The sequence below is a fragment of the Rattus norvegicus genome, chromosome 12, assembly GCF_036323735.1.
Source record: "Rattus norvegicus strain BN/NHsdMcwi chromosome 12, GRCr8, whole genome shotgun sequence".
Lineage (NCBI taxonomy): Eukaryota > Metazoa > Chordata > Mammalia > Rodentia > Muridae > Rattus > Rattus norvegicus.
In genome coordinates this window covers 14950143-14977924 of record NC_086030.1, presented here as the reverse complement: position 1 = coordinate 14977924, position 27782 = coordinate 14950143, and the positions used below count along the sequence as shown (strand labels likewise).

Here is a 27782-nt window from a genome sequence, read left to right as displayed (position 1 = left end):
CCTGTGTGAATATGGGCATGCATTCGGTGTAGCGTTCTCCTAAGTCTTTAGGCAGGTACAGCAGCTGTGGAAGTGCACTGGGGGAAAGGGGGTCTGGTCCCTCTTTCCTCTTAGACTTGGCCAAAGCCAGGCAAAGAAAAAGAAAAAAAAAAAAACAAACAGGTAAGACATATGACCAAGTGGACACTGCCACCTGCTGGAATCACTGGAAACTGTAGGCAGACAGCGTTTAGGGTCAAGTGTTTGCTGTCCTTATGTTTTGAGAGTCCCGCTGTCCTTTCTGTCCAGCAGTAGAAAACAGGGTACAGTCCTCCACCACACCTTAGGGTCCCCAGGTGCCTCTTTAATAACTCAGAGAGCTTCTGTTTTTTAAAAGTATAAAAAATAGTATGGAAAAGGAAAGCAACTGTTAAAATCTAGTATTTATCTAGTATTTCTTTATACAGACGTGCAAGTTTGACTGTGTGAGACTTTGTGCAATGTGTACACACGCGTGTGGAAACTAAATGTCACTCTCAGGTGTCATTCCTTGCTCACTCTCAACCTCGTGAGGGTTTTGTTTGTTTGTTTGTTTTTTGTTTTTGTTTTGTTGTTTTCTGGTGGTGGTTTGTTTGCTTGTTTTTTGAGGCAGGGTACCCTGGCTGTCCTGAAACTCTCTGTAGACCAGGCTGGCCTGGAACTCAGAGCTCTGCCTGCCTCTGCCCCACCCCCACCCTCAATACTAGGATTAAAGGCATGTGTCACCACCATCCAGCTCACCTTGTGTTTTTTGAGACACTATTTCTCACTGGCCTGGAGATTGTTGGTTCAGCTAGTATAGCTGGCCAATGAGTGAGTTCCAAGGATCCTCTATTTCTGCCTCCCAGCACTGGGGTTACAAACACAGGCCACCATGCCTGGCTTTGTTGTTGTTTTTTTTTTAAACAAAACAACAACAACAACAAAAGCCATGAGCTCTGGGAAACACTTTCCCGGCTCAGTTCTCACCTTGAGGCCCTGTAATAGTTAATCTTGACTGTCAATTTGATAGAACTTAGATGCATCTAGGGGACAGAGAGATTTAACAAGGGAGGGAAGACCCTCTCTGTATGTGGGCCAATTCCATGGAGCCGTGAACTAAATTTTAAAAAAAATTTAAAAAAAAACTGAGCCTCACCTTCCTGCTGCACGCCCTCCCTTCTCTGACAGACTGTCTGCCTCAGTACGCCATACCTGGGCCATCCCACCTCTAACGGATTCCACGCTGTGCCCTGTGACCGTCATTGCAGATTGCCCAAGGGACAGCCTGCTGCTTCGAAGCACTTACAAAGCTTCCTCGACACACGGGGGAAAAGATACTCTGCCACACACGACTGTGCTTGGTGAAGCTTTTATTCAGGAACAATGGAGGTTTGTCATGGGAATGAACAGTACAAGAGACAATACTATTTCAGCAGGATGTCCAAGGGCCAACAGTTACCATGACGAGAGATCTACCTTCACAGACGTGATCATCCTTTTCCGGCAGGTGCAGGCTGCCCTGACATGCTGGATACCCGAGTAAGCCTGGAAGCTTACATCATACCTATGTACCATGTTTCCTTCCTTCCTTTCCTTTCCTTCCTTCCTTCTTTCCTTCCTTCCTTCTTTCCTTCCTTCCTCCTTCCTTTTTTTGACACAGGAACCCCCTAGGTGGCTCTGGATGTCCTGGAACTCTGATCTGATATCTACATGCCTTTGCCTCCCCGATGCTGGGATTAAAGGTTTGCACCACCACACCAGGCTTCTCCTTATTGTCTTTCAAGGCATCCTCTGCCTCCTGCTTTTTTTTTTTTTTTTTCTTCTGCTACCTTGGGAGTAACTGAGTGGGTAAGATGTCACAACACAACACACCACAGAGAGAGAGGAGAGAGAGAGAGAGAGAGAGAGAGCGCAAGCACAGACATCAAGACTCAGTAGTACAAGGCTGCTCTCCCAAGTCCTCACTAGCTTGACCCTTCTATTTGCCCCAATCACTTTTTCCTTGGTGGACATTGACCTTCCGGGTTTCAATGAAAGAGAATCCACTTAAAAAGCATTCTGTATTCACAGAGTGTTCGTTCTGCCCCCATACCCTCTGGTAATAGAACTCTAGAGACAAAGGGCAGAGGGAGTGTGAGGCTGGGCTTGGGCTCCACCTTTGAGGTCTAGTTCAAGTCCATCCCAGCAAACGAGCCTTACAGACACACAGCAAACCATCTGGGGTGCTCTGTCTCATCCATGTCTGTCCTTCCTCGCTTGTGAGGGTGGCCATCTGAGCTTGTGTTCTCTTTCGCTATCTATCCTTAACCATCTGTGACTTCCTTCCTCGTTCCTCCTGGTTCGGGCAGAGCTGCATTGCCAGGGGTCTCATGAATACCCAGTCAGCAACAGACGTGCTGACACGAGAGCAGTGGGCAAGGGGCAGCCAGACCCACTTGGGAGAATCTTAACACAACACACCAAAGACCAGAATCCTGCTTGGTGGGGGTGGGGAGAGGGTGACTGGGAAAAGCTCACAGCACTGACTACACTGTACGGATGAGTGGATGACAGCCGGGAGGTGACACAAAGGGCAGATGACGACAGCTGGACTGTACAGATCGGTGACCAGTCTGGGCAAACGGTCACACCTGTGTAAACCCCTCCTGCTCGGTAGCATAGGCTACCCTGCCCGAGGCTCCCAACGGGTGATCGGCGAATACCGAGAGCTACAGGGCGGGAGTTCACACATTGTAAGTTTTCACAGGTTTGTAGAGGGGGGGAAGCAGCCCGTGGTTCTCTCGGACGATTTCCAGGTACTCGGACGGGGTGTCCAGAAAGAGGGATCCACAGCATACCTGGCAGCAACACTTGAGCCCAGTGGCCTCCGGGCTCTTGTCAGACATAGGGGAGAAGTCAAAATCAGCTACCTATGGTGAATAAAACCCTGAGGGGTGGCTACCACCCCCCTGGGAGCCTCCCCCACCAGCCTGTCCGCAGGCTCGAGAGTTCAGCAGAAAGGAGATGGGTCGGACGGGTTACCAGCTAACTGAGCAATCCTACGGTCTATCACGTCTTCTCTGCGTATCATTCCCAACCATAGGATTCAGCAGGACCCCCTCTGGGCATCCTGCTCTACCTATCTTACCCTTTCCTAGATAAGGCTCGGTGGTCTAGCCTCCATCCTACAGAGTACCTACCTCCACTACATCCTTCTGGTTAGCAGCGTTCCGCACAGTCATGTACATGACGAAAACCAGCAACACGGTGATCAGCGTGGCACACGGGAAAGCAAAGACGAAAGGCTGGAAGCCTGGGAGGGAGAGAGGGAGGTTATAGGACTGGGTAGCTGGTGTTCAAAAACTGGTTCATGAGTAAAGGCAGGCACTGCCAAGCTTAAAGACCTGGGTTTGATCCCAGGAGTGAACGCTCTCCTAAAAAGAGATAACGGCCTCCACATGTGTGTCATGGCATACACATACAAGCACACACAATAGCCGGGAGGTGGCAGCCATGCACTTTTCTTTTCTTTTTTTTTTTTTTTTTTTTTTGGAGCTGGGGACCAAACCCAGGGCCTTGTGCTTGCTAGGCAAGCGCTCTACCGCTGAGCTAAATCCCCAACCAGCCATGCACTTTTAATCCTAGCACTCGGGAGGCAGAGGCAGGCAGATCTCTGTGAGTTCAGGGCCAGCCTGGTCTATAGAACCAGTTCCAGGACAGCCAGAGCTACACACAGAGAAACCCTCTCTTGAAAAGATAAACAAAAGAAAGAAAAGGCACACCCAATAAATAAACAATAAGTGGTTTTTTTTTAACTACTAATGTTGAGTGTGTGTGCACGCTCACATGTGCGTGTGTTGGTGAGTGTGTGAATGTATTATGTGTGCAGGTGCACAAATGTGTGTGTGCAGGTGTGTGAGCGCAGGTATGTGTGCATATGAAAATCGGAGCAGGGGCTGGGGATTTAGCTCAGTGGTAGAGCGCTTGCCTAGGAAGCGCAAGGCCCTGGGTTCGGTCCCCAGCTCCGAAAAAAAGATCAAAAAAAAAAAAGAAAGAAAGAAAGAAAGAAAGAAAGAAAGAAAGAAAGAAAGAAAGAAAGAAAGAAAGAAAGAAAGAAAGAAAATCGGAGCAACTTCTAGTGTTGTTCCTTGGGTTCCTTTGACTTTCTGTTTGAAAAGGGATCAAGGCTGTCACCAAGCCAGTCAGGCTGGTCAGCTCCAAGGATCTGCCTGCTTCTGCCTCCTAGTCCTAGCTTTTTACGTGGATTCTGGGAACCAAACTCTGATCCTCATGCTTGCCAGGCAAGCACTTTACTGACTGAGCTCTCTCCTCAGCCCAAAATCCTGGCTCTAAGGAAGCAAGCAGGACAGAGAACGCAGCTAATCCCCACTGGAGACATTTTTCTCTTCTGTACACACTAAACAGGTCCACAGGAAAATCCAGGACTCAATGAGAAAGAGAGGAGCTGAAGCTCTGTGCTCAACCACTTGCTGCCTGAGGACCAGAGTCCAGATCCCCAGACGAGCATGGTGACCTACCTGTAGTTCCAGCCATGGAAGGTGGAGAGAGGATCACCAGATCGAATCGATACAGAGACCACCATTATTGACTAGCTCCGGGTTTGATTGAGGGAGCCTGCCTCATCGAATAAGATGGAAGGGTGATTGAGAATGGTTTCTAGGTTTTATTTGTTTCATAAATATTTAAGTGTGTGTGTGTGTATGTGTCTGTGTGTGTCTCTGTATGTGTGTATGTGTATGTGTGTGTCTCTGTGTGTGTCTGTGTGTGTCTGTGTGTGTCTCTGTGTGTGTCTGTGTGTGTCTCTGTATGTGTGTATGTGTATGTGTGTATGTATGTGTATGTGTGTGTCTCTGTGTGTGTCTGTGTGTGTCTCTGTATGTGTGTATGTGTATGTGTGTATGTATGTGTATGTGTGTGTCTCTGTGTGTGTCTGTGTGTGTCTCTGTATGTGTGTATGTGTATGTGTGTATGTATGTGTATGTGTGTGTCTCTGTGTGTGTCTGTGTGTGTCTCTGTATGTGTGTATGTGTATGTGTGTATGTATGTGTATGTGTGTGTCTCTGTGTGTGTCTCTGTATGTGTGTATGTGTATGTGTATGTATGTGTATGTGTGTGTCTCTGTGTGTGTCTGTGTGTGTCTCTGTATGTGTGTATGTGTATGTGTGTATGTATGTGTATGTGTGTGTCTCTGTGTGTGTCTGTGTGTGTCTCTGTATGTGTGTATGTGTATGTGTGTATGTATGTGTATGTGTGTGTCTCTGTGTGTGTCTGTGTGTGTCTCTGTATGTGTGTATGTGTATGTGTGTATGTATGTGTATGTGTGTGTCTCTGTGTGTGTCTGTGTGTGTCTCTGTATGTGTGTATGTGTATGTGTGTATGTATGTGTATGTGTGTGTCTCTGTGTGTGTCTCTGTATGTGTGTATGTGTATGTGTATGTATGTGTATGTGTGTGTCTCTGTGTGTGTCTGTGTGTGTCTCTGTATGTGTGTATGTGTATGTGTATGTATGTGTATGTGTGTGTCTCTGTGTGTGTCTGTGTGTGTCTCTGTATGTGTGTATGTGTATGTGTGTATGTATGTGTATGTGTGTGTCTCTGTGTGTGTCTGTGTGTGTCTCTGTATGTGTGTATGTGTATGTGTGTATGTATGTGTATGTGTGTGTCTCTGTGTGTGTCTGTGTGTGTCTCTGTATGTGTGTATGTGTATGTGTGTATGTATGTGTATGTGTGTGTCTCTGTGTGTGTCTGTGTGTGTCTCTGTATGTGTGTATGTGTATGTGTGTATGTATGTGTATGTGTGTGTCTCTGTGTGTGTCTCTGTATGTGTGTATGTGTATGTGTATGTATGTGTATGTGTGTGTCTCTGTGTGTGTCTGTGTGTGTCTCTGTATGTGTGTATGTGTATGTTTGTATGTATGTGTATGTGTGTGTCTCTGTGTGTGTCTGTGTGTGTCTCTGTATGTGTGTATGTGTATGTGTGTATGTATGTGTATGTGTGTGTCTCTGTGTGTGTCTGTGTGTGTCTCTGTATGTGTGTATGTGTATGTGTGTATGTATGTGTATGTGTGTGTCTCTGTGTGTGTCTGTGTGTGTCTCTGTATGTGTGTATGTGTATGTGTGTATGTATGTGTATGTGTGTGTCTCTGTGTGTGTCTGTGTGTGTCTCTGTATGTGTGTATGTGTATGTGTGTATGTATGTGTATGTGTGTGTCTCTGTGTGTGTCTGTGTGTGTCTCTGTATGTGTATATGCGTGTATGTATGTGTATGTGTGTCTCTGTGTGTATGTGTATGTGTGTATGTGTGTATGTATGTGTATGTGTGTCTCTGTGTGTGTATGTGTGTATGTATGTGTATGTGTGTCTCTGTGTGTGTATGTGTGTGTCTGTATGTATGTGTGTTTGTGTCTCTGCGTGTGTGTCTGTTTATGTGTCTCTGTGTGTGTATGTGTGTGTCTGTATGTATGTGTGTTTGTGTCTGTGTGTGTCTCTATGTGTGTATGTGTGTATGTAAGTCTATGTGTCTGTGTGTGTCTCTGTGTGTATGTGTGTGCGTGTGTGTATGTGTCTGTGTGTGTTTATGTGTGCGTGTGTGTCTGTGTGTGTTTATGTGTCTCTGTGTGTGTGTCTGTGTGTGTATGTGTTTGTGTCTCTGTGTGTACGTGTGTGTCTTTATGTGTCTCTGTGTATGTGTCTGTGTGTGTCTCTGTATGTGTATGTGTGTATGTATGTGTATGTGTGTGTCTGTGTGTGTGTCTATATGTATGTGTGTTTGTGTCTCTGTGTGTGCGCGTGTGTATATGTGTCTGTGTGTGTCTGTGTGTGTCTCTATGTGTGTATGTGTGTAAGTCTATGTGTGTGTGTCTCTGTGTGTATGTGTATGTGTGTATGTATGTATATGTGTGTCTCTCTGTGTGTGTGTATGTGTCTGTATGTATGTGTGTTTGTGTCTGTGCGCGTGTGTCTGTTTATGTGTCTCTGTGTGTGTGTGTATGTGTTTGTGTCTGTGTGTGCGCATGTATGTGTCTGTGTGTGTGTCTGTGTGTGTCTGTATGTGGGTATGTGCGTATGTAAGTCTATGTGTCTGTGTGTTTGTCTCTGTGTGTATGTGTGTGTGTGTGTATGTGTCTGTGTGTGTTTATGTGTGCGTGTGTGTATGTCTCTGTATGTGTCTGTGTGTGTTTGTGTCTCTGTGTGTGTCTGTGTGTGTATGTGTTTGTGTCTGTGTGTATGTGTTTGTGTCTCTGTGTGCGTGTGTGCGTGTGTGTGTGTATGGTAGCACAATGCCCATAGATGTCAAAAGAGCGCACTGGATCCCCTGGAGCTGAAATTACAAAGGTTATGAGAGTCCCAGTGTAGGTGCTGGGAACCCAGCTCAGGTCCTCAGATCCAAGAACAGAGTGTACTTCTAACTCATGAGCCATCACTCCAGCGGGAGGGTGATTCTTGTTATTTTTTTATGTGTGCGAGTCTTTTGCCTGTATGTACACATGTCTGGTGCCTGTGGTGGTCAGACAGGGAGCATTAGATTTCCCTGGAATTGGAGTTGCAGATGTTTGTGAGCCACCATGTGGGTGGCTGGGAACTGGACCTGGGTCCTCTACAAAAGCAACACGTGCTCTTAAGTGATGAGCCATCTCTCTGCCCTCTCATAGGATGATCCTTAATATAAAACTCAGGGATCTACCTGGGCCTTTAACACACACACACATGCACGCACGCACGCAGCACGCACACACACACACACACACACACACACACACACACACAAAGGAAGATAAATAAAATGAAGTATGAGAACGGTTAAAAATATATTCACGGGGGCTGGAGAGATGGCTCAGTGGTTTAGAGTACTGACTGCTCTTCCAGAGGTCCTGAGCTCAATTCCCAGCAACCACATGGTGGTTCACAGCCATCTGTAATGGGATCGGATGCCCTCTTTTGGTGTGTCTGAGGACAGTGATGGTGTACTCACATACAAAAAATAAACAAATCTAAATACAATCTATTTTGTAGTTGTTAGAGCGCAAAGAAACCTGGGACAAGCCTTGTTCAGTACCTGTGGCTCCTCCCAGTTCTCCCAGCACCCTCAGTACTTGTGGCTCCTCCCAGCACTCCCAGCCCCGCCTTCTACCCTAAACCTTTCCTTCGCAAGGGCTTCTTCCGCTTCTCTTCCTCCAGCCTGATCCCAGTCTCTTGGTCTCTTGACCCAGGCCTCCTCTCTCGGTAACCCGCTCCTTTCTTGTTCTCCCTCCCCTCTCTCCTTCATGATCTGGATTAGTCTGCTGGCCATGTTCAGCCTGGAGTCCTGCTTCTGCCTGCTTTCTCTCTTATATATCTATAGTAAAAATCTTTCCAGTGCTTTAAAGTGGTCATGTTCTCCTCTCCTTATTTTATTTTTCCTTTCATTCGACAGTACCCTCTTGGGGCAGTTAAATTCCCTACCCCCGGCTGCGTGGGCCAGAGTCAATGAGTAGTTGATAAGAGTGAATTGTGAGTCTCCACAGTCTACACCATGAACACAGGAAGAATCCCTGTGACAGTTAGTTCCTATGTCACCTGGATTGGACTGTAAAATGCACAAAGAACATCTCTCGGGGTGTTTTCATGGATGATCAGCCCCTGAGCACTCTGCCTAATCAATGAGTTAATCTCTTGATAGACAGAACTGAAGGGGTTTCTTGGGAAATGGTGTGAGGGAGGAGGGAGGGGCTTTGGAAATGTGATGGAGATCGCCTGGGAAAACAGTCTCAGTTGAAGGATAATCTAGATCAGGCTAGCCCATGGGATGACTGTCTTGATTCTTTATTTTTTTTTTTTTAAGATTTATTCATTTAGCTTATGTATATGAGTACACTGTAGCTGTCTTCAGATACACCAGAAGAGGGCATCAGATTCCATGACAGTTGGTTGTGGGCCACCATGAGGTTGCTGGGAATTGAACTCTTGGAAGAGCAGTCAGTGCTCTTAACCACTGAGCCATCTCTCCTGCTCCCTATCTCTCCTGCCCCCTATGTCTTGATTCTTAAATGACAATGTGCTGACTGTGGATAGCACCGTTTCCTAGTTTGGGGTGTTAAGCTGTATAAGAGAGAAGCGTTCTCTGCTCTTGAGTATGGCTATGGTATTGACCAGCTGCTTGAGCTCCTGCCTTGACTTCCCTCAATGGTGGACCATATCCTAGATGTGCAAGCCAAAGAAATCCCTTCCTGCCCAAGTGCTTTAAATCAGGATTTCATCACAGCAACAGAGATGGAAGTAGAATGTGATGTCACCAAGGACATGAGGGCTGGGTTTTCTTCTGACGCCTTCCTGTATCTCCTTTGCCTACTTCCGGTCAGCCATTCTGTAAGCTGCCCTTTTCTCTGGTTCCCATCAGCTGTGAAGAAGCTCACCCACTCCCACCCATGTTTTTGCCCATGTTCATGATGCTGAGCAAATGTGGGATAAGCTCTCAGAATCCTTCCTCTCAAAACAATGCCAGTTGTCTGGTTAGGAATTTGGTTGACAATGACGTAGAAATAATTAACACAGCCCTCTTCTAAGCTGTGCTGTGTCTCTGCCTCAGCTTCCCACCACATGGCGGCTCTGGCGTCACCCACAAAACCTCTTCTCAGGGAAGGCATGGGGGAATGGAGAGAAGTCAGTGGTCATGGGTTCAAATCCTGGCTCTGGCCATGCGGTGTGAGGCTCATGAAAAAAAAGCGAGGAGGAATGTGAATGTGCCTGCTCTGCGGGTGATCGCTCTTCCTCTACTAGCATGAGGCTGCTTCCGGAGAAAAGGTGGTGTGCATTGAGTGTTGTGTGCAGATGAACCTCCCTGTGCACCCATGCTGTGGAGATCAGAGGTTAACATCAGGAGTCTTCCCAAATTACTCTGTATGGCCCCCACCTTGTTTTTTTTTTTTTTTTTTTTTTTTTTTTTGTGTATTTGTTTGTATTTCCTTTTTAATTGTATTTATTTATTATTTACTTTCTTACTTATTTGCTGATTTTGTGTGTGTATGTGTGTGTGTGTGTGTGTGTGTGTGTGTGTGTGTGTGATCAGAGGACAATTTTATAGAGTTAGTTCTCTCCTTCCCACCCTGTCCCTCTTGGGGATAGAACTCAGATTGTCAAGCTTAATGGCAAGCACCTTTTCCCACTGAGCCATCTTGTCGGCCCATTTTGGGGGGTTGTTCATTTAAGACAGGGTCCCGCTTGGTAGTCCTGGCTGGTCTGGAACTTCAGCATAAGCTAGGCTTGCTTTGAGTTCATAAAGCTGCTTGCCTTGCCTTCGCAACAGTGTGACTGTAGGGTTGAACCACCACACCTAGCTTCTACCTCATTATCTTTAGACGGGGTTTCTTACTGAACTCAGGGCTCACCGATTTGATTAGACCGGCATGCTGGGGAGCCCTAGGAATCCTCCAGTCTCCACACCCCCTCCCCAGGTACCGGGGTGACAGACATAGGCTGCTCCCTCCTCTTCCCCCCTTTTAAATGGTTTTTATGTGTACAGTTGTTTTCCCTGTCTCGTCTGTGCCATATGTACATACAGTGCCTGCAGAATCCAAAAGAAATCATCAAAACTCCTGGAACTGGAGTCCCAGGTAGCCGTGAGCTGCCATGTGGGTGCCAGGAATTGAATCATGGGGTAGAGTGTTAAGAATTACATTGGCAGAGTTTGGTGGTGGTACTGGGTGGGTAGAGTATTGTAAATAGTATTTAGTGGAGGAAGTCAGTAGAGTGTAGAGGGTGGTATTGATAGTACTTGGTGGTAGCACTGATATCGGTCAAGTGTTGGTGGTGGGCTAGGCATTGGTGGCACACACTTATAATCCCAGCTCTCAGGAGGCAGAGGCAGGCAGATCTCTGTGAGTTCAAGGCCAGCCTGGTCTATAGAGTTCCAGGATGGCCAGGGCTCCACAGTGAGACCTTGTCTCAAGCCAAAAAGTGTTGTTGGTGGCATTAATGGGATTTGGTAGTGGTATAAAAGTCTGTAGCGTGTTAGGACGTTGGTCCAGTTTGCTAGTGGTACCTAGGTTAGTAGCGTGTTAAGGATGGTCAAGCTGGTGTTTGATGCTGGGGCTGAGGTTGACGGAGTGCCAGAGACAGTACTGGTGGAGTTGGTGGTGAGGCAGAAGTGGCAGAGTCCCATTGATGGTTTTGGTGACATTTGATGTTGGTACTAAGGTGGGCAGAGTGTTCGGGATAATCATGGCGGAGTTTCAAGTTGGTGCTGGTGGAATCTGGTGGTGACAATGTCGGCAGAGTGTGGATGGTGGTGGCGGCTGTAGCACTGGGTCACTGAAATGTGAATTGTTCCTCTACCCAGGAGAACTACTTACACACTTGGTGCTGATGGGGTTGGCCTTGATGACCTCGGTAGGATCAGCCACCAAGTGGTCACCAGAGGTGGTGGCGGGGTTTTGATACCCGTATGGCACTGCACAGAAGGCAAGGTGTCACTTACTGGAGGGCCACACCTGAATCCTGTGGTACTGGTGAGCCTTGCTGATAGCATTCTCAGCACGGAAGATGAAACAGTAGTCCCCAGGGTCCTGGAAGACGTGGGTCAGGTTAAAAGATGTCCGGGTCACCAACACAGGGTGGCACTCTCTGTCCTCCAGTGCGAGACACTGCGGCTTGAGGCCCCAGCACACATGCAGAGGTGGGCTAAAGAAGAACAGATATGCATCTTCAGAAAGGGCTGGGTAAGGAGCAGGAGCCCTGACTAAGGACAGGGAAGCTAAGTAGGGCAGAAGTTTCGGAGTCCTCTCTATACAGCCTGCCCTGTTCTGTGCGATGGTTCAGAGTCCAACGACCACTTTAGTAGGATGTAGAATTGCCATTGAAACAAACCTCAGAGCATGTCTGTGCCAGGGTTTCTAGGCTGGGTTAATTAAGGTGGGAAGACCCACCCTGAATGTAGGGAGCACCGTTCAGTGTGTTCCAGCCCTAGACTAAGTAAAAAGCAAAAGCAAGCTGACCACTGGCATTCATCACCCTCTGCTTCCTGACTGTGGACGCCATGTGATCAGCCATCTAAAACTCCTTCTCTAGCCCTCCCTCTAGTAAATATTAATCTCCATTGGGGGTTTCTGCTACTCAGTTCCCTGATAAAACACATACAACTTTTATATTTATAATAAACCTTATGCACTAGAGCCTGGCAGATGTCTACCCCCGAAGCTATTAGAATCTACTTCCCTATCCACAATCCTGAGTTGTAACTCACCAAGGTCCATCTGGGCAGCTCTTAACTCCAATTGGCCGGCCCTCATGGCTGTGTTTTCATGACTCACCTACCCCGTGGCTGCTTCTCCACCCTCCACCTTCTCTTCTTTCGTGGTCCTGCCTCAGACCCCAAGCCTGGGAACTGAAAGCCACCTGTCTCTCTGCTGCCCCTTGGCAATTTTATTCAACTAATAGTTTTCAATTAAGGAACAAAACCACATAGCATTACTTGAAGTGTGTATGGATTCCCTCATCCCTGGGGGCAACCAAGCCTTGAGGGAGAGTATTTAGCATTATGATACATAACAAAAGACCAAACCTCAACAATTACCTTTTTTTTTTTTGTCTAAATAAAAAAAGGCTCTTTTATAATAATAAACAACATACAATAGGAACAATTGTGAACAGTGATAAAAATTACTAAGAGATGTATTTAAAAAGTCCAGTCTGGGGCTGGAGAGATGGCTCAGCAGTTAAGAGCACCCGACTACTCTTCCAGAGGTCCTGAGTTCAATTCCTAGCAACCACATGGTGGCTCACAACCATCTGTAAAGAGATCCGATGCCCTCTTCTGGTGTGTCTGAAGACAGCTACAGTGTACTTATATATAATCAATGAATAAATCTTTAAAAAAAAAAGTCCAGTCTGTTTGTATTCGGCAGTATTTTATTTTCTATCCTATCTTGGTGAGTTCAAGATTCTGCATTTAAATCTATTTCTTTTTCTTTTTTTTAAGATTTTTCACCCTATCAAAGTTTGCTTAGCTTTTCAGAGTCCACCTCACTGCCACCTCCTCCATGAAGCCTTCCCCACCTTCTCATTCAGGAAGTGCTCATCCTTCCCCCTCCCCCCCACCCCATGCCATCTGAGCACTGTTCTGTCTCTGGCACTGTCTAGTGTTGTGTACAGCCCTCTGCACACCAGCCTGGGGTCTCCTTAGGGTCCCAGGCCAACTTTTCTTGCATCTGGAATGGCTGATGTTGAGGTGTATTACTTAATTTTTTTCATGGCTGTAACAAGTTGCCTGAGGCAGCAACTTAAGGCAGGAAGGGGTTTCTCTGGGCTAACAATTCATGGTGGGGAGGTGTTGATCTTTTGCTATGTACTGTAATGCCTCCCCTAAGGGCCTGGTTGTCCCCAGTGATAAGAGAATCCCCATAGACTTCTAGTAATGCACCAGTTCAGGGTACATGATTGTAAGGCAAAAACTGTGGTCTCTAGTAAAACGTTTAAAGAGATCCCCTTTTATCCTCGTATGCCTATGCACAATTGGTCTCGTGTGGACTGGAGCTATGGCTCAGTGGCTAAGAGCACTTGATGCTCTTGTAGAAGACCCCGGTTCCATCGCCAGCACCCACACAGCAGCTCACAACTGTCTGGAACTCCAGTTCAAGGGGACTGGACATCCTCTTCTGATCTCCCAGGGCATCAGGCACACATATGGTGCACAGACATACATGCAAGCAAAATACTCATACATGTAAAATAAATCTAAAACCGTTTTTACAAATAAAATATTATGAGAGGATAATACATATAATTTGGTGGGCATATGATAAAAATCAGGGTGCATTATGGGAAGGGATGTATTGTGCTGGGAAAAAACAAATATATGATCTAACCTATCAATTAAAGTAGAGAACTGACTGGACTATGCTTGTTAATAAGCAGCCCCTCCTGCTTTTAAACTCCATAAAGAGAGATGCCAGTCTGAAACCTGGGGCCCTTGAACACTCTTACTCCATTGTTGCCTGCTGCATAGCTTGTCAGTGTCTCGGTCTGATCCAGAGGTATTCAACCTTCCTAATGCTGCAACCCTTTAATACTATACCTCATATTATTGCGACTCACAGGTTGAGAACCCAGTGTTCTAATCCGTGCAGTTGCTTAGTTCTGAATAGCTCTTAGTTCTTTTAGAAATCTATGCCAGCCCTTATTTTTAATTATTTGGCTAAGAGACCAAGAACCTGGGAACACGTAGTACAGAGCCTGTTCTCTCCTAGTTCACAGCTGTGGGACAGAATAGCACTACCCTTCCTCTAGGCTCTTTAAGAGACAGAGTAGGCTGGGGTTGGGGACTTAGCTCAGCGGTAGAGCGCTTGCCTAGCGAGCGCAAGGCCCTGGGTTCGGTCCCCAGCTCCAAAAAAAAAAGAAAAAAGAAGAAAAAAAAGAAGAAAAAAGAAAAAAGAGAGAGAAAAAAAGAGAGAGACAGAGTAGGCTCTGTGGCATCATTGGTAGTATAGGGAGGCCACAAAACACCCATACAACACTCTGAGGGTTCACTCACCTCCCGAGGAAGTTCATGGTCATTGTCAGCTTTTGGAATGTCTGCATGAGGGTGGGTCCCAAAATCTGGATGCCTTGAAGTGTCTCTGTAAGGAAGGAGGAACCCATTAAATCCAGTGGCTGAGGATTGACACAAGATGCACAGCCCCTTAGGCTGCATAGCCACCTCCATGTCCTTGCCTCTGTTCCTGGTGCTGGCTCAGAGGGAGGCAACTGGAGAAGCAAACAAGAGCCAACTCTCTCACCCACTGTCACTACACCACTGACTTTGCTACATGAAAAGTACCAGCCATTACCAAAGGCAAGGAAATGCTCACAAGGCCTGGAGAGACACCTTGTCTGGTAACCTAGTTAGTTATCTCTGTCAACTTGACTCAGCCTAGAATCACCTGAAAGGGGAGTCTCAACTGAGGGATTGCCAGGATTCAGATTGGCCTGTGACCATGTCAGTGATAGATTATCTTGATTCCTAATTGATGTGGGAGGACTCAGTCCACTGTGGGCGCCACCATTCTCTAGGCAGGCAGTCCTGAGCTGTATAGGAAGCTAGCCAAGCATGAGTTGGTGAGTGAGCTGACACTCAGCAGTCTTCCATAGTTTCTGCTGTACTTCCCAGGTTGCAGGTAATGATTTGTGGACTAGCAAGCAGTCCTGCCTTCAGGTTCCTGCCTTGAGTTCTTGCCTTGACTTCTCTCAGTGATAGATTATGACCTGGAGCCTAGGACAGAGAAAACTTTTCCTCCTCTGAGTTGCTTTTGGTCAAAGTGTTTTTATCCCAGCCACAGAGATCAAAATAGAACAGTTGGTGAAGACTAGACCTGAATTCCACCCTCGGCATCTCGAAATCCCAGAGCTGGAAAAGTGAAGATGTTCAGATCCCCGAGAGTCACTGGCTAGCCAGACAAAGTGAGCTCCGGGCCAATAAGAAACACTTGCTTCAAAAGAATGTTGTTAAGCCAGGACAGGTGGTTCCTTCCTTTTATCCTAGCACTTGGAGACAGAGGCAGGGGGATCTCTGTGAGTTCCAGGCCAGTCACGGCTACACTGTCAAGAACAATTATTAATTTTTAAAAGGTGAACTGGCATCTGAAAACTCAAGGTTTTCTTCCTGACCTCCACATGCAAATGCACACATGTGCATACCCCACCTGTACACATGTGTTAAGTGTGGGCTCAGATGCACATGCACAGCATGCACACACACACACACACACACACACACACACACACACACACACACACACAAAGAAATCTCTGAAAGCCATCCAAAGTCGGGTAGCTAGACAGAGGCTTCCCACTCTCCATAGCCAGCTTTGACCTAAACTGTATTGACTGCGGAACAAGGAGCATCAAGGGCCAGCTCTGTTGTACAACAAGTGTCTGGTCAAGCTCAGGCTCTGGGGGACAGGTTAGCCTGAGCTCAAATGCCAGAGTGTGGCTGCCTGTGGCCTTTGGCAGACTCTCTGAAGTAGACATGAGGCTGGAGATGGCTCTGAGGATATCCCTTCAAGAGCAGTCCGGTGCTAGCCTGGAGTCACCTGGATCTGGAAGGAGCGTTGTCTGGGACTCCTTGGGTGGAGCCAAATGGGCAGGAGACCTACCCCGAAGCCTTAAGGATGTTGAGAAGTCACCAGTCTTCTGTATGATGCCCTTCGTGGTGTCTAGCTTTGTCTGCTCCCATTCTGCCACCACCCTGACTTTCACCGTGAAGGTTCCAGGGCTCGAATAGTTGTAATACACCACAGAGTTGTCCGTTATCAACATGGTCCTATGAAGTGACAAGGAGAAGGGACAGAAACGTCACTGTTTCCCCTTTTGGTAATTCGGAAGTGAATCCAACAAGGCCTCATGGAAACGACGCCTGTCATGACTTGGGAAGCTGAGGCAGGAGGATCTTAAGTTCAAGACCAGCCTGGGCTATACAGACAAGCTCCGTCTCAAAAATCAAAACAAACAAACAAGATTTATAGCTCTTAAATTTGAAGTTGGCGGTTCTAGTTTTCTGGTTCTGTTTGTTTGATTTTGCCTTTTGAGGGAGAGTCGTATGAGCCTGGACTAGCCTTGGGCTCGCGCCATAGTCCAGAATGACCATGTTCTGAGCCTCCCGCCCATACCTCTGGAATGACAGGCCTGTGCCACCTACCAGGCTTTCGGTCTTTCTTAGGGTTGGAAAAACACTCAGTGGTTAAAACCATATACTACTCCTATAGAGGACCTTGGTTGGTTCCCAAAACCCACGTTGGGCAGCTCACAGCCACCTATACCTACAACCCTAGCTGATCTGTCACCTTCCTCTGGCCTCTATGGGCACCTGGCACTCATATGCACATAGCAATACACAGATATAATTCACACGATTCACACGATTTAAAAGAATAAAAATAAACCTTGGGGGGAAAAAACCCCAAGGCCGGGAGGTGGTGGCACATGCCTTCAATCCCAGGACTCAGGAGGCCGAGGCAGGCAGGTCTCTGAGTTTGAGGCCAGCCTGGTCTACAGAACAAGTTCCAAGACAGCCAGGGCTACAAAGAGTAACCCTGTGTTGAAAAAAAAAAAAACAAAAACAAAAAACCGAGAAGAGGGAGAACAATTAAAACTACAAATTTGAGGTTAATAAGATGGCTTAGTGAATAAAGGTACTTGGTACCAAGTCCAGTGACCTGAGTCTGATTGATTCCCCAGGGTTCAAGTGAAATTGTCCTCTGCCCTTCACACACTGACAAAGACAGAAGTTTTTTTTTTTTTTTTCTTTTTGTAAAGAGTAAATAGCTGGTCCTGGTGCCCCACCCCTCTAATCCCCCAGAGGCGCGGGATCTATTTAATGAGTTCTTAGGGCAGCTCAGGTTACCTACTGAGACCGTGCAGGGGGTGGAAGGAGAGGAGAAGCGGGGCAGGAAGGAAGAGAGAGAGGGAGGAAGGGAGGGAGAGAAAATAAACGCATACCCGTCTCCGAAGTCCCATCGGTAGAAGAAAGAAGCTGACTTGAAGAAGTCGCTCGGGTCATGGAGGAGAAAGGACAGTCTAAGGCTTCTCTTGGTGATGTAGGAGTTCGGCCAAGACAGGGAGGTGTTCTGGGTAACGACTAGGTTTCCCACCAGGGACTCTGAGAAAGACCAAGGGAGAGTGAGTGCTCATAGGAAGGAGCCTGAGTGTCACCTTGGACTGGAGCACAGCAGCCACTCCCTGGCTCAGCCTCCTCCAGCGGTCAGAACCGTGTGCCGTGGGGGACCCCACGAATCCTCCACCACCGAGATGTCCCAGGCACCCCCTGCTGGTGGGGACTCACAGCAGGCGTTGAGTGCTTTACCTGCACTCCTGCTCCCACCTCCCTTTCTCAGGGAGACCCACCAGGAAGAAGCACGCAGTCCGCAGTCCGGTGCAAGACAGGATGCCCACACTTGTAATTCTAGTACCTGGGAGGCTGGGGCAGGAGGATCAAGAGTTCAAGGTCATCCTTGGCTACGCAATGAGTTAAGAGGTCAGCCTGGGGCAACAAGGGGCCTCATCTCAAAACAAACAAATACATTCGCCTCAGAATTGAACGCATACAAGACGATTTTTGCTGTTGTCATTGGACTCTAAGCAATACAGCCTAACAGTTACTTAAAACGCTGTAGCAGACACCAAAGGGGTATAAGGAGATAATTTTAAGGATGTAGGAGGGGCTGGGATGGGGCTCAGTTGTGAAGCAGCTGCCTAATACTCAGGCTCTGAGGTCCATCACCCCAACACCAAAAAAAAAAAAAAAAAAAAGGGTGGGGGTGGGGGAGAAGAGCTGGAGAGATGCTCAATGGTTAAGCACTTGGTACTCTGCAACTGTAGCTCTGAGGTACCTGGCGCCCTCTTCTGGACTCCATGGCAACTGCATCCATTGCCACTAGCAGAGCGTAGGGATGAGTTACGTAATTCTGTGCTTGCTTCGCTTTCGATAATAATTTTTTTTGCAAGCACGAGCATTTTCGATCAGGGCATTAATAAACCCACTGTAAAGGGTCGTGGTTAATAATTACGAGAACTAGAGCTATTGAGATGGCTCTTACCATCTCAATAGGCAAAGGCACCTACCATCAAGGCTGCCGATACGAGTTCAATCCCCAGGTCCTACATAGCAGAAAGAGAAAATCAACTCCTGCAAGTTGTCCTCTGACCTCCACATGAACACCAGGGCACGGGTACCCATGTGTATATACACCCTCAGTAAATAAATAGTAAGTAAATGTAGTAAAAGGGATTTAAATAGTCCCATAAATCAGCTGTGTGTCATAGGATACGCCTATAATCCTGGCACTGAGGAGACAGAGGCAGGTGGATCTCCTTGAGTTCAGAGCCACCCTGGGCTCTACAGAAAGAACTCCTCCCACACCGGAAAAAAAGACACACAGATTGCTGGGCTCAGTGGTGCACACCTTTGATCCCAGCACTGGGGAAGCAGAGGCAGGTTTATCTCTGTGAGTTCTAGACCAGCCTGGTCTACAAAGTGGAAAAAATTTCAGGACAGCCAGGGATGCACAGAGAAACCCTGTCTTGGAAACCAAAAACCAAAGAGACAGATTACTTCAGTGTCTTTAGTCAGTCCCCTAAGAGTTGTGTTTTCACTTTTTGATATTGTTGTCTTGTGCATAAATAATTGCCTAAATGAAGGCTTACTTCCCCAACACAAACTCACTCCCACGGCGAACCCCAGGGGGCTCTAGATCTGAACCCAGGTCCCCTGCAAGAACTGTAAGTGCCCTTAACCCCCGAGCAATCTCTCCAGGCCTCGGTCCTTCATTTGTTTTATTTTTATTGTTCCACACAGATGAGTGTATTGCCCATGTGTGTGCCTGCTGCCTCAGGAGGTCAGAAAAGGGTGTCAGATCACCTTGGGCTAGAGTTACAGGCAGTTGTAAGCTGCCGTGTAGGTGCTGGAAATCAAATCAGGGTTGTCTTCCAGAGCAACCAGTGCTCTTAGCCACTGAGCCAACTCTCCAGCCCTTCTTCTTTTTAAATGAAACGTTTGAATTACATTTATCTATTTATTTAGAGTGTGTGTGTGTGTGTGAGCGTGTGTGTGTGAGTGTGTGTCTGTGAGTGTGTGTCTGTGTGTGTGTCTGTGTGAGTATGTGTGAGTGTATGTGTGAGTGTATGTTTGTATGTGAGTGTGTGAGTACGTGTGATGTATGTATGAGTGTCTGTGTGTTTGAGTGTGTGTGTGTGACAGTGTATATGTGAGTGTGTGAACGTGTGTGTGAATGTGTGTGACAATGTGCATGTGAGTGTGTGTGAGTGTCTGTGTGTGTATGTGTGTGTGAGAGTGTGTGAGAATGTGTGTCTGTGTGTATGTGAATGTGTGTGTGAATGTGTGTGTGAGTGTGTGAGTGTGAGTGTATGAGTGTGTGAATGTGTGAGTGTGTGAATGTGTGTGACAGTGCATGTGAGTGTCTGTGTGTGTGAGAGTGTGTATGAAAGTGTATGTGTGAGTCTGTGTGTTTAAGAGTGTGAGTGTGAGTGTGTGAGTGTGAGTGAGAGTGTGTGTGTCTGTGTGTATGTGAGTGTGTGTCTGTGTATGTGAGTGTGAGTGTGTGTGAGAGTGTGTGTGAGTGTGTGTGTGTGTGGTGTGTGTGTGTTGAAGTCAGAGGATTAACTTGCAGGAGTGGATTCTCTCCACGTGGGTGCTGGGGATCAAACTCAGTTTTTCAGGCTTCACAGTGAGCACCTTTACCTGCTGAGCCATCTTGTCAACCCTATTTTCTGATTCTTTTTAACATCATGAACAACCAACAAAGAATCTATGCCTGCAGTTTGCATCTATTTGATTACCGTCAGCAATCAAGGCTGGATATTTTTCTCTGCACAAGGAGCTTAGTAACGGGAAATGGCTCAGTTGGTGAAGTGCTTGCCTTGAAAATATGAAAACCGGGGTTGGGGATTTAGCTCAGGGGTTGGGGATTTAGCTCAGTGGTAGAGCGCTTGCCTAGGAAGCGCAAGGCCCTGGGTTTGGTCCCCAGCTCCGGAAAAAAAAGAACCAAAAAAAAAAAAAAAAAATGAGCAGGCTTCCCTTTGGGGCTGGGGATTTAGCTCAGTGGTAGAGCACTTACCTAGGAAGCGCAAGGCCCTGGGTTCGGTCCCCAGCTCCGAAAAAAAAAGAACCAAAAAAAAAAAAATATGAAAACCTGAATTTGATCCCAAGAACCCAGATTTTAAGAGAAGAAAAAAACAAACAAAAACCTAGATTATAGTGGTGGATTTGTAATCTCAGTGCTGGGGCTCGCCGGCCAGCCAGTTTAGTCTCATTAGTGAGCTCCAGGCCAAACGAGCGGTCTTGTCAAAAAGAGAAAAGTGGATGCTGCCTGAAGAACCCCAGAGACTGTCTTTTGGTGTAGAAACACATGGGTCAGTATGTGCATATGTGCACATGTGCACGCACAAGAACATATACACTGGTACACACAAGCACAAGATTTGAAGGCGGGCCTGCTGTTATAGCTCAGCAGGAAGCATTTGTTCCCTCACAGTGTTTGAGGCCCTCCCTGGGTTGCACACATGAAAGCGCTTGAAAGCAAACAGGTGAACAAGAAAGGCCCTCAGAGATGCTCACCTTTAATGGGGAGAACCAGAGCACTCCTGGCTAACGGCTTGCACATCCAGCAGTCTACAGCAGTGACCCAGACAGAGACTGGGAAGTCCCCAGGCACGCTGCCCACCACGCGGATGGTTGAGGTTAGATTCTTCTCAGTCTTGGCAGTGAGTGTCAGAGGCGTGTGGATCCAGTGGAAACGGTAGAGGTGGGCATCTGCAGGCAGGGGCAGGCTGCCATTGTCCTTGACCACCAGGCTGGCTGAGATGGTCACTTCGGTGCCCATGGTAGCAGGACCATCAGTAGTAAGACTAAGGTTATAGAGACCTAGGAGACACATGCGGGCCAGGGTTCAGGAAGATGATAGGAATCCTTCCGCTATTTTTCCAATCATCAATTAAGCATTCTGTCTCTCAGTCGCCACAGCCACAAGTGTTTAACAAGGATGTGGGGTTACTGGTCAGTCTTCAGCAGGCACATAGAGTTTGCTTGGGCTGGGGGCGGGGCTGTAGTGGGGACTAGGGACATAGCTTAATAGGTAGAGTGCTTGCCTAGAGTGAATGAAGCTCTGGGATTTATCCCTTTCATTCTACAAACCAGGGTGGCAGACAGCCATAATCCTAGTACTCAAAAGGTGGAAATGGGAAGCCCAGTAGTTCAAGGCCATCCTCAGCTACATAGTGAATTTTAGGCTAGCCTGTACTATACAACCCTAGCCCCTAACCCTAAGTCTGTTTGTTTTTGTTTTGTTTTGTTTAATAAAATAACAAAAGAAAGAAAGAAAAGAGAAAAGAAAGAAAAAACAATATAATAAAAGCCAACGGTCCCAAGCTTCAGTCACAGGCCTCTGGCTTTCTCTTTTCTGGGCACACCCCGTCACTGACATCACCATTCTATTCCATTTCAAGGGGTTCCATGTGCAGTCATGCGGATTTCTGCTCTAGCCTGGCCCTGACTGTATGTCCCAGCTTCCAGCAGGCGACCTAATAGGGGCGGGCCTAGATTCACATCTGGGCAACTTCCACTTGGAAGCCAGCCACTTTAACTTCTTGTAGGAGGAGCACAGTAGCAAAGCGCTTTAATTCCAAGACTGACCAAGGCCAATGGATTTCTGTGAGTTTGTGGCCAGCTTGGTTTACAGAATGAGTTCTAGGCTAGCCGGGGCTACATAGTGAGATGCCATCTTTTAAAAAAAAAAGAAAAGAAAAGAAACAGTTTCCACTCTTTCTTTTTTTTCTTTTTTTTTTTCGGAGCTGGGGACCGAACCCAGGGCCTTGCGCTTGCTAGGGAAGCGCTCTACCACTGAGCTAAATCCCCAACCCCAACAGTTTCCACTCTTGAGGATGCTTTGGCTCTCTGACCTCAGAGCTTCCATATATGGTGGCTCGGTGGAGAAAGCCTGACGCCAAGCCTGACGACCTGAGTCTGATTCCTGGGTGTGCAAACATTCTACTATAAACAAATCTAGCAGTAAAAAGGATGCCCCTTCACCTCCTGGTGCACGGTAAGTCTTTCAGGAACTTCTCCTGTGCCCTGGCCCCTCAGTGCTCTCCTGACAGGCTGGGGACACCATTGTCACTGACCACCAGCACATGGAATGAAGATTTCTCCTTCTTTTCCGTTGTACTTTTAATTTCCAGAGGACAAAGGTCATGCATATGCCTCTCTCTCATGCACAGCCAAGTGCCTAATACGTAATAAGGAGTTGGGGACACGGCTCTGCGGTTAAGAGTGCTTGCTGCCCAGGCATGAGAACCCGAGTTCAATTCCTCAGACCCACTTAAAAAGCCAGGCACAGCCTGACAGTGGTAGCACAGACCTTTATTCCCAGCACTCAGGAGGCACGGGCAAAGGCAGGAAGATCTCTTGAATTCAAGGCCAGCCTGGTCTACAGAGTGAGTTCCAGGACATCAGGATAACCTGGGCTACATAGAGAAGCCCTGTCTCAAAAACACAAACAAACAAAACAAAACAAAACAAAGAAGCCAGGCATGGTGATGTCCACCTGTCCCTATACTTGGGCAGCAGGCTAGGAAGATCTCTGGAGCTGGCTGATCTGTCAGTCTAATGGGATCAGCAGGCTCCACTCTCTACTGAATTGTTTAAATTGAGTTAAAACCAAGAAACGGGTCTCAGTGTCACATTAGCAAAAACCCCAAGTGTTTAATCCCAACTATATGTTGTTATCGGTCAATAGGAGGCAGTGCCCGAGGTGGAGAGAATCTGAGGAAGACATCCCAGGTCAGCCTCTCACCTGCACGCATGCGCATGCACAAGCTGTATAATAGGTGTTCGGCGGTTCCTCTGAGCCACGTGACTCCTGGAGAGGAAGACGTAGCCTAAAGTCCAGGCCGCTTGGCACTGTCCTAGAAGACGGTTCACCTGGGGATTACTGACTGAACCCCTTCTGTGTGCCTCACCCCCACAGGTGCTGGGGTTACTCGTAACTGAAGGGCATGCTCCCTCTCTGAGCGTGTTCACAGGACACTGGCTGGAGTCTTCGGCAAAACCAAGAGAGGAGTCTGTCTGTAAATGTGCCATTTACCTCACAACAGAATTATCAATCCCCACTGAGGACCTGGGCTTCTGCACATTCTGTTCCCTGGCCCCACGTCTCTGTTATGAATTCCTTTCCTTCAAATGTATTTGTTGAGTTATAAAGCTGTTTGAGTCAAGATGCTAAAGGCATGGGCTACTACTGCCGTCCAAAATGCCACGGGGTTGAGGGTTTAATATTGTCAAAATGGTGAGATTTGGTTTACTTTTAATTTTGAGACAGATTTCTCGCTCTATGCAGTCCCAACTGTCCTGGAACGACCAATGGAGACGGAGCTGGTCTTGAACTCACAGAAATACAGTTATGTCAGTTGCCATGGCTCCTGCTGCCACCCACGTCTTCCTTCCCCGATAGGATCGACTGTACTTTTGAATTGCGAGCTGAAATAAACCCTTCCTTCCTTAGTCTGCTTTTGTCAGGTATTTTACACGTATCTGTTTTTCGTGTGTGTGTGTGTGTGTGTGTGTGTGTGTGTGTGTGTGTGTGTGCGCGCGCGCGCGCGCGCATATGTGTGCACGTAGCAGGGCTCAGGTTTTTCCCTCTAATATATGGGTTCCAGGAATCAAATTCAAATTCAGGTCTTCGGCTTATTCCCCCCCACCCCCCGGGGTGTTTTGTCAGACCACGCAGTACCCAGGCGAATCTGCAATACAAAAGGCACGGGCTACTATTGTTATTCTCCGGGCTATTATCCCTCCCTCCTGTAGGTAGGCAGCATCTTCCTTTTCTCCAGGACTCTCCGTCTCCCCCCACTTCCACCTCCCTTCTTCCCTCCCACTCGAGTTGAGGAGGAACGAGGACCAGAGTGAGGCTCTAAGGTGGCAGGGGCGCTAAGCCGCCTCTTAATTGCCATCCTGCATCTGCAGTGAGATCGGGCTGACGCAGATCTGTTGCCATGGAAACGGAGCTGCTGGCTGGAGAGGGAGGACCCGCTGACGACGTTGTTGCAAATGGTTGCCCAGCTCCCAAGAACTCCCACCAGCCGTGCCTGGAGGAGACCACAACGGTCTTAAAAAACAGAAGCTGGGCTAGAGAGATGATGGTTCGGTGTTTAAAAGCCCTTGCTTTGAGCACCTAGGTTCGGTTCCTGGTGACTACTATGGACAGCTCATACCTGTCTGCGACTCCAGATCCTGGAGATCCAATGTCCCCTTACAGCTTTCACAGGCATGCATGCACATGTGAACACTACGTTCACAGACAGATGTGCATCCACACAAGTTGGAATAAATTTAAAAATTAAAAAGAAATTAAGAGCAGAAGCTGCACCAGGCACGAAGTGGAATGTCTTTCACGCACTTGAAAGACAGATGCAGGGGGGCTGGGGATTTAGCTCAGTGGTAGAGCGCTTACCTAGGAAGCGCAAGGCCCTGGGTTCGGTCCCCAGCTCCGAAAAAAAGAACCAAAAAAAAAAAAAAAAAAAAGAAAGACAGATGCAGATCTCTGGGAGTTCGAGGCTAGCCTGGACTACACGAACTGACTCCATGCCAGGTGGGGCTATTTAATGAGACCTAGGCCCAGTACTTCCTCAAGTGTGGTGGTACACACCTATAATCCCACAACGATGGAGGTGAAGCTGAGGATTAGAAATTCAAGGTCATTCTTGGCCATATGAGTTTGAGAACAGCCTCTGAGGTTACATGAGACCCTGTCTTTAAATAAGGGGGAGGAGATCTGGACCCTTTTCAAGGTGACACTACCCTCCTTCCTTGGCCTTGGTTTTCCTACGTGGTTTCCGGGCTCCATTGTTTTCCCATGATACACATGGAGCTCTGGAACATTCTAGAAAATGATTGCTGTGGCCTTTTCACACAGCGTATGTGGGCGGCACAAAACCTTTGCCAAACAAATGGTCTAAATAACTCAAAAATCTGCCTGCCTCTGGGATTAAAGAGGTGCTGTGAGGAGGATAAGGAGTTCTAGGCCAGCCTGGGCTACATAAGACCCCATCTGGAAAAAAAAAGGGGGGGTTGAATTGGTGACGTATGCTTATAATCTCAGCACTGGGGTAGCTAAAGCAGGAGGGTACATGTTAGAGGGTGTAATTCATGAAGACCCTGTCGCAAAATAAATATAGTGTGATATGGTGGCAATGCCTTAATCCCAGCAATGGGGAGCCTGAGGTAGCCAGATCTCTGGATTCAAGGCCAGGATGGTCTACAGAATGGGTTCCAGATCAGCCAGGGCCACACAGAAAAATCCTGCCTTAAAATAATAAATAAATAAATAAATAAATAAATAAATAAATAAATAAATAAATAAATAAATGGTTGTGTATTTCTTGTAATCTAAATCACGTACCTTCTAGACCCAGGGTGTCCATTTCTGGATGAATTTTATGTTGGATTTCCAGGAGCAGGGGTGGAGGTGGGGGTGGGGGTGGGGTGGGGATGGGGGTGGGGGTGGGGCTATTGCAGGTGATTTTTAAAAAAATGCAAAATTCCCACAAAATCCTCTAATTCATGCTTAAAAAGCAGTGTTTTTTTTTTTTTTGTTTGTTTTTTTGTTTAATTTTCTTCGTGGCTCTGCTGTTCTCACAAATCTACACCAGGTCCCCTATTCCCCCACCACTCTTTTAATGGGCGCGTGTGCTGTGAGGAATGACTTTTTTTTTTTTTTTTTCAGCTGCTCACAACCCACTGGTCTCGAATCTGAGTCGTTTGTTATTCCTAAAATGGGGTAGGAAGGTTGCTGTTGGTCTTTTCATCACGGAGAGATGGGTCCCTGGTGAGCCTTGGAAAAAAAACCTGTCGGCTCAAGATCCCATTAAAAAAATCATTCCCGGGCTGGGGATTTAGCTCAGTGGTTAGAGCACTTACCTAGGAAGCGCAAGGCCCTGGGTTCGGTCCCCAGCTCCGAAAAAAAGAACCAAAAAAAAAAAAAAAATCATTCCCAGGGAGGAAATGGCAGACTGGCCTCCTGGGCTGTGGATTAGCACCCGTGCCACCCCTTAGCCAACGCAATCACGGTGGAAATCTCTAGAAAAAAGGTGACATCTTATAACGAAAGCGCTACCCCATGCAGGCAAGGGGGCGGTTCCCCCTCGGAATGGCTGAGGTGCGATGGCCTCTCTCAGCCCACCGGGAACTCCCTGCATGCATCCATACTCCCTATTCCTCCCCTATTGAGTACCAGTCTCAAGCATCGGGATGAATATATTTCCCAGGGCAGAGTGATGGAGGCAGGCATCGAAGGGAAGCAGGGAGACACCCCCCAAGTGCCTGGGTGACTTCTGGGCAGAGGAGCAGAACGCACCGAGTCATCTCGGTGGCTTAGGTTCTGGATAGTACTGGATAGCTCCAGGCAGGCTCTTGCTTACTTACCTGCTGCCACCCTCGCCGGGCCCAAGGGCAGGACACAGGCGAAGCAGAAGACGAGGACGAGGTCCGACCAGACGTTGGTGGCCTTGGCCATGGCGCAGCGTGGAAAGCGAGGGGCGCCGGGCGGATGCTCAGGGAGCTGGGCTGGAGCTCCGCAGTGGCGGCTCCGTCTGGTTGTGCGTAGAGACGCAGCAGCGCTCGCCTGTCCCCGCCTGCAGCCACCTCCGCCCACACAGCCCTCCTCGAGAGTCCCTCCCCTCTAGGGATCACAGAGACCATCCTTGCTTCACCAGGTGCGCATGCTCCCTCCCTCCCTCCCAGCATCGTGCTTCTTGTCGGTCCCACAGCCATCTTTCCAGCCTGAGACAAGGTCTCTTTACTGAACCGTTAGCTCGCCAAGTTAGTCAGGCCAACGATCAGGAAGCCCCTGGAATCTGCCTACCTCCATTCCCTGCCAGACCCGGGGCCTCAGATGCTCACCTGACTTTTACATAGGTGCTGGTGATTCGAACTCAGGTCCTCATGCTTGCGCAGCAAATCACCAAGCCTTCTCCCTAGCCCTGGATCTCTTTCGCTGTCCCAAATTTTCACAACTTAGTATACATTTTGTACTGACGGAACATCTCCATTCAAACCAGTCACGGGTCCTTGGGGATATATGCTCAGACTTGGCCGTTGTTGACTAATTTTGTTTCTTGCCCTTTGACAGATCTCCTGCTGCGTATCTAAGGCTGGCCCGGAACTCATTTTGTAACTGTTGTGTAATTTTCTTCTTAGGAGGTCGACCAGGCACGTCCCTCCCCCTAAGGTCCAGCCAAAGTTTTCCCTTTCATAGATAGAGTCCCCTC

The 27782-nt window shown here is 47.7% G+C and overlaps 1 protein-coding gene across 1 annotated transcript; it reads right to left on the bottom strand.

Annotated features, from left to right (window-relative positions):
- Positions 1-1353: 1353 nt before the first annotated feature.
- Tmem130 (transmembrane protein 130) lies at positions 1354-27141 on the bottom strand. The gene is made up of 8 exons (NM_001170399.1): positions 26938-27141; positions 21079-21384; positions 17445-17604; positions 16103-16269; positions 14503-14587; positions 11452-11654; positions 3180-3292; positions 1354-2873 (listed from the first exon to the last, which is right to left on the bottom strand). The coding sequence occupies exons 1-8, from the start codon at positions 27026-27028 to the stop codon at positions 2724-2726; spliced, it is 1275 nt and encodes a 424-aa protein (NP_001163870.1). The 5' UTR covers positions 27029-27141; the 3' UTR covers positions 1354-2723.
- Between the last annotated feature and the right edge of the window lie 641 nt (positions 27142-27782).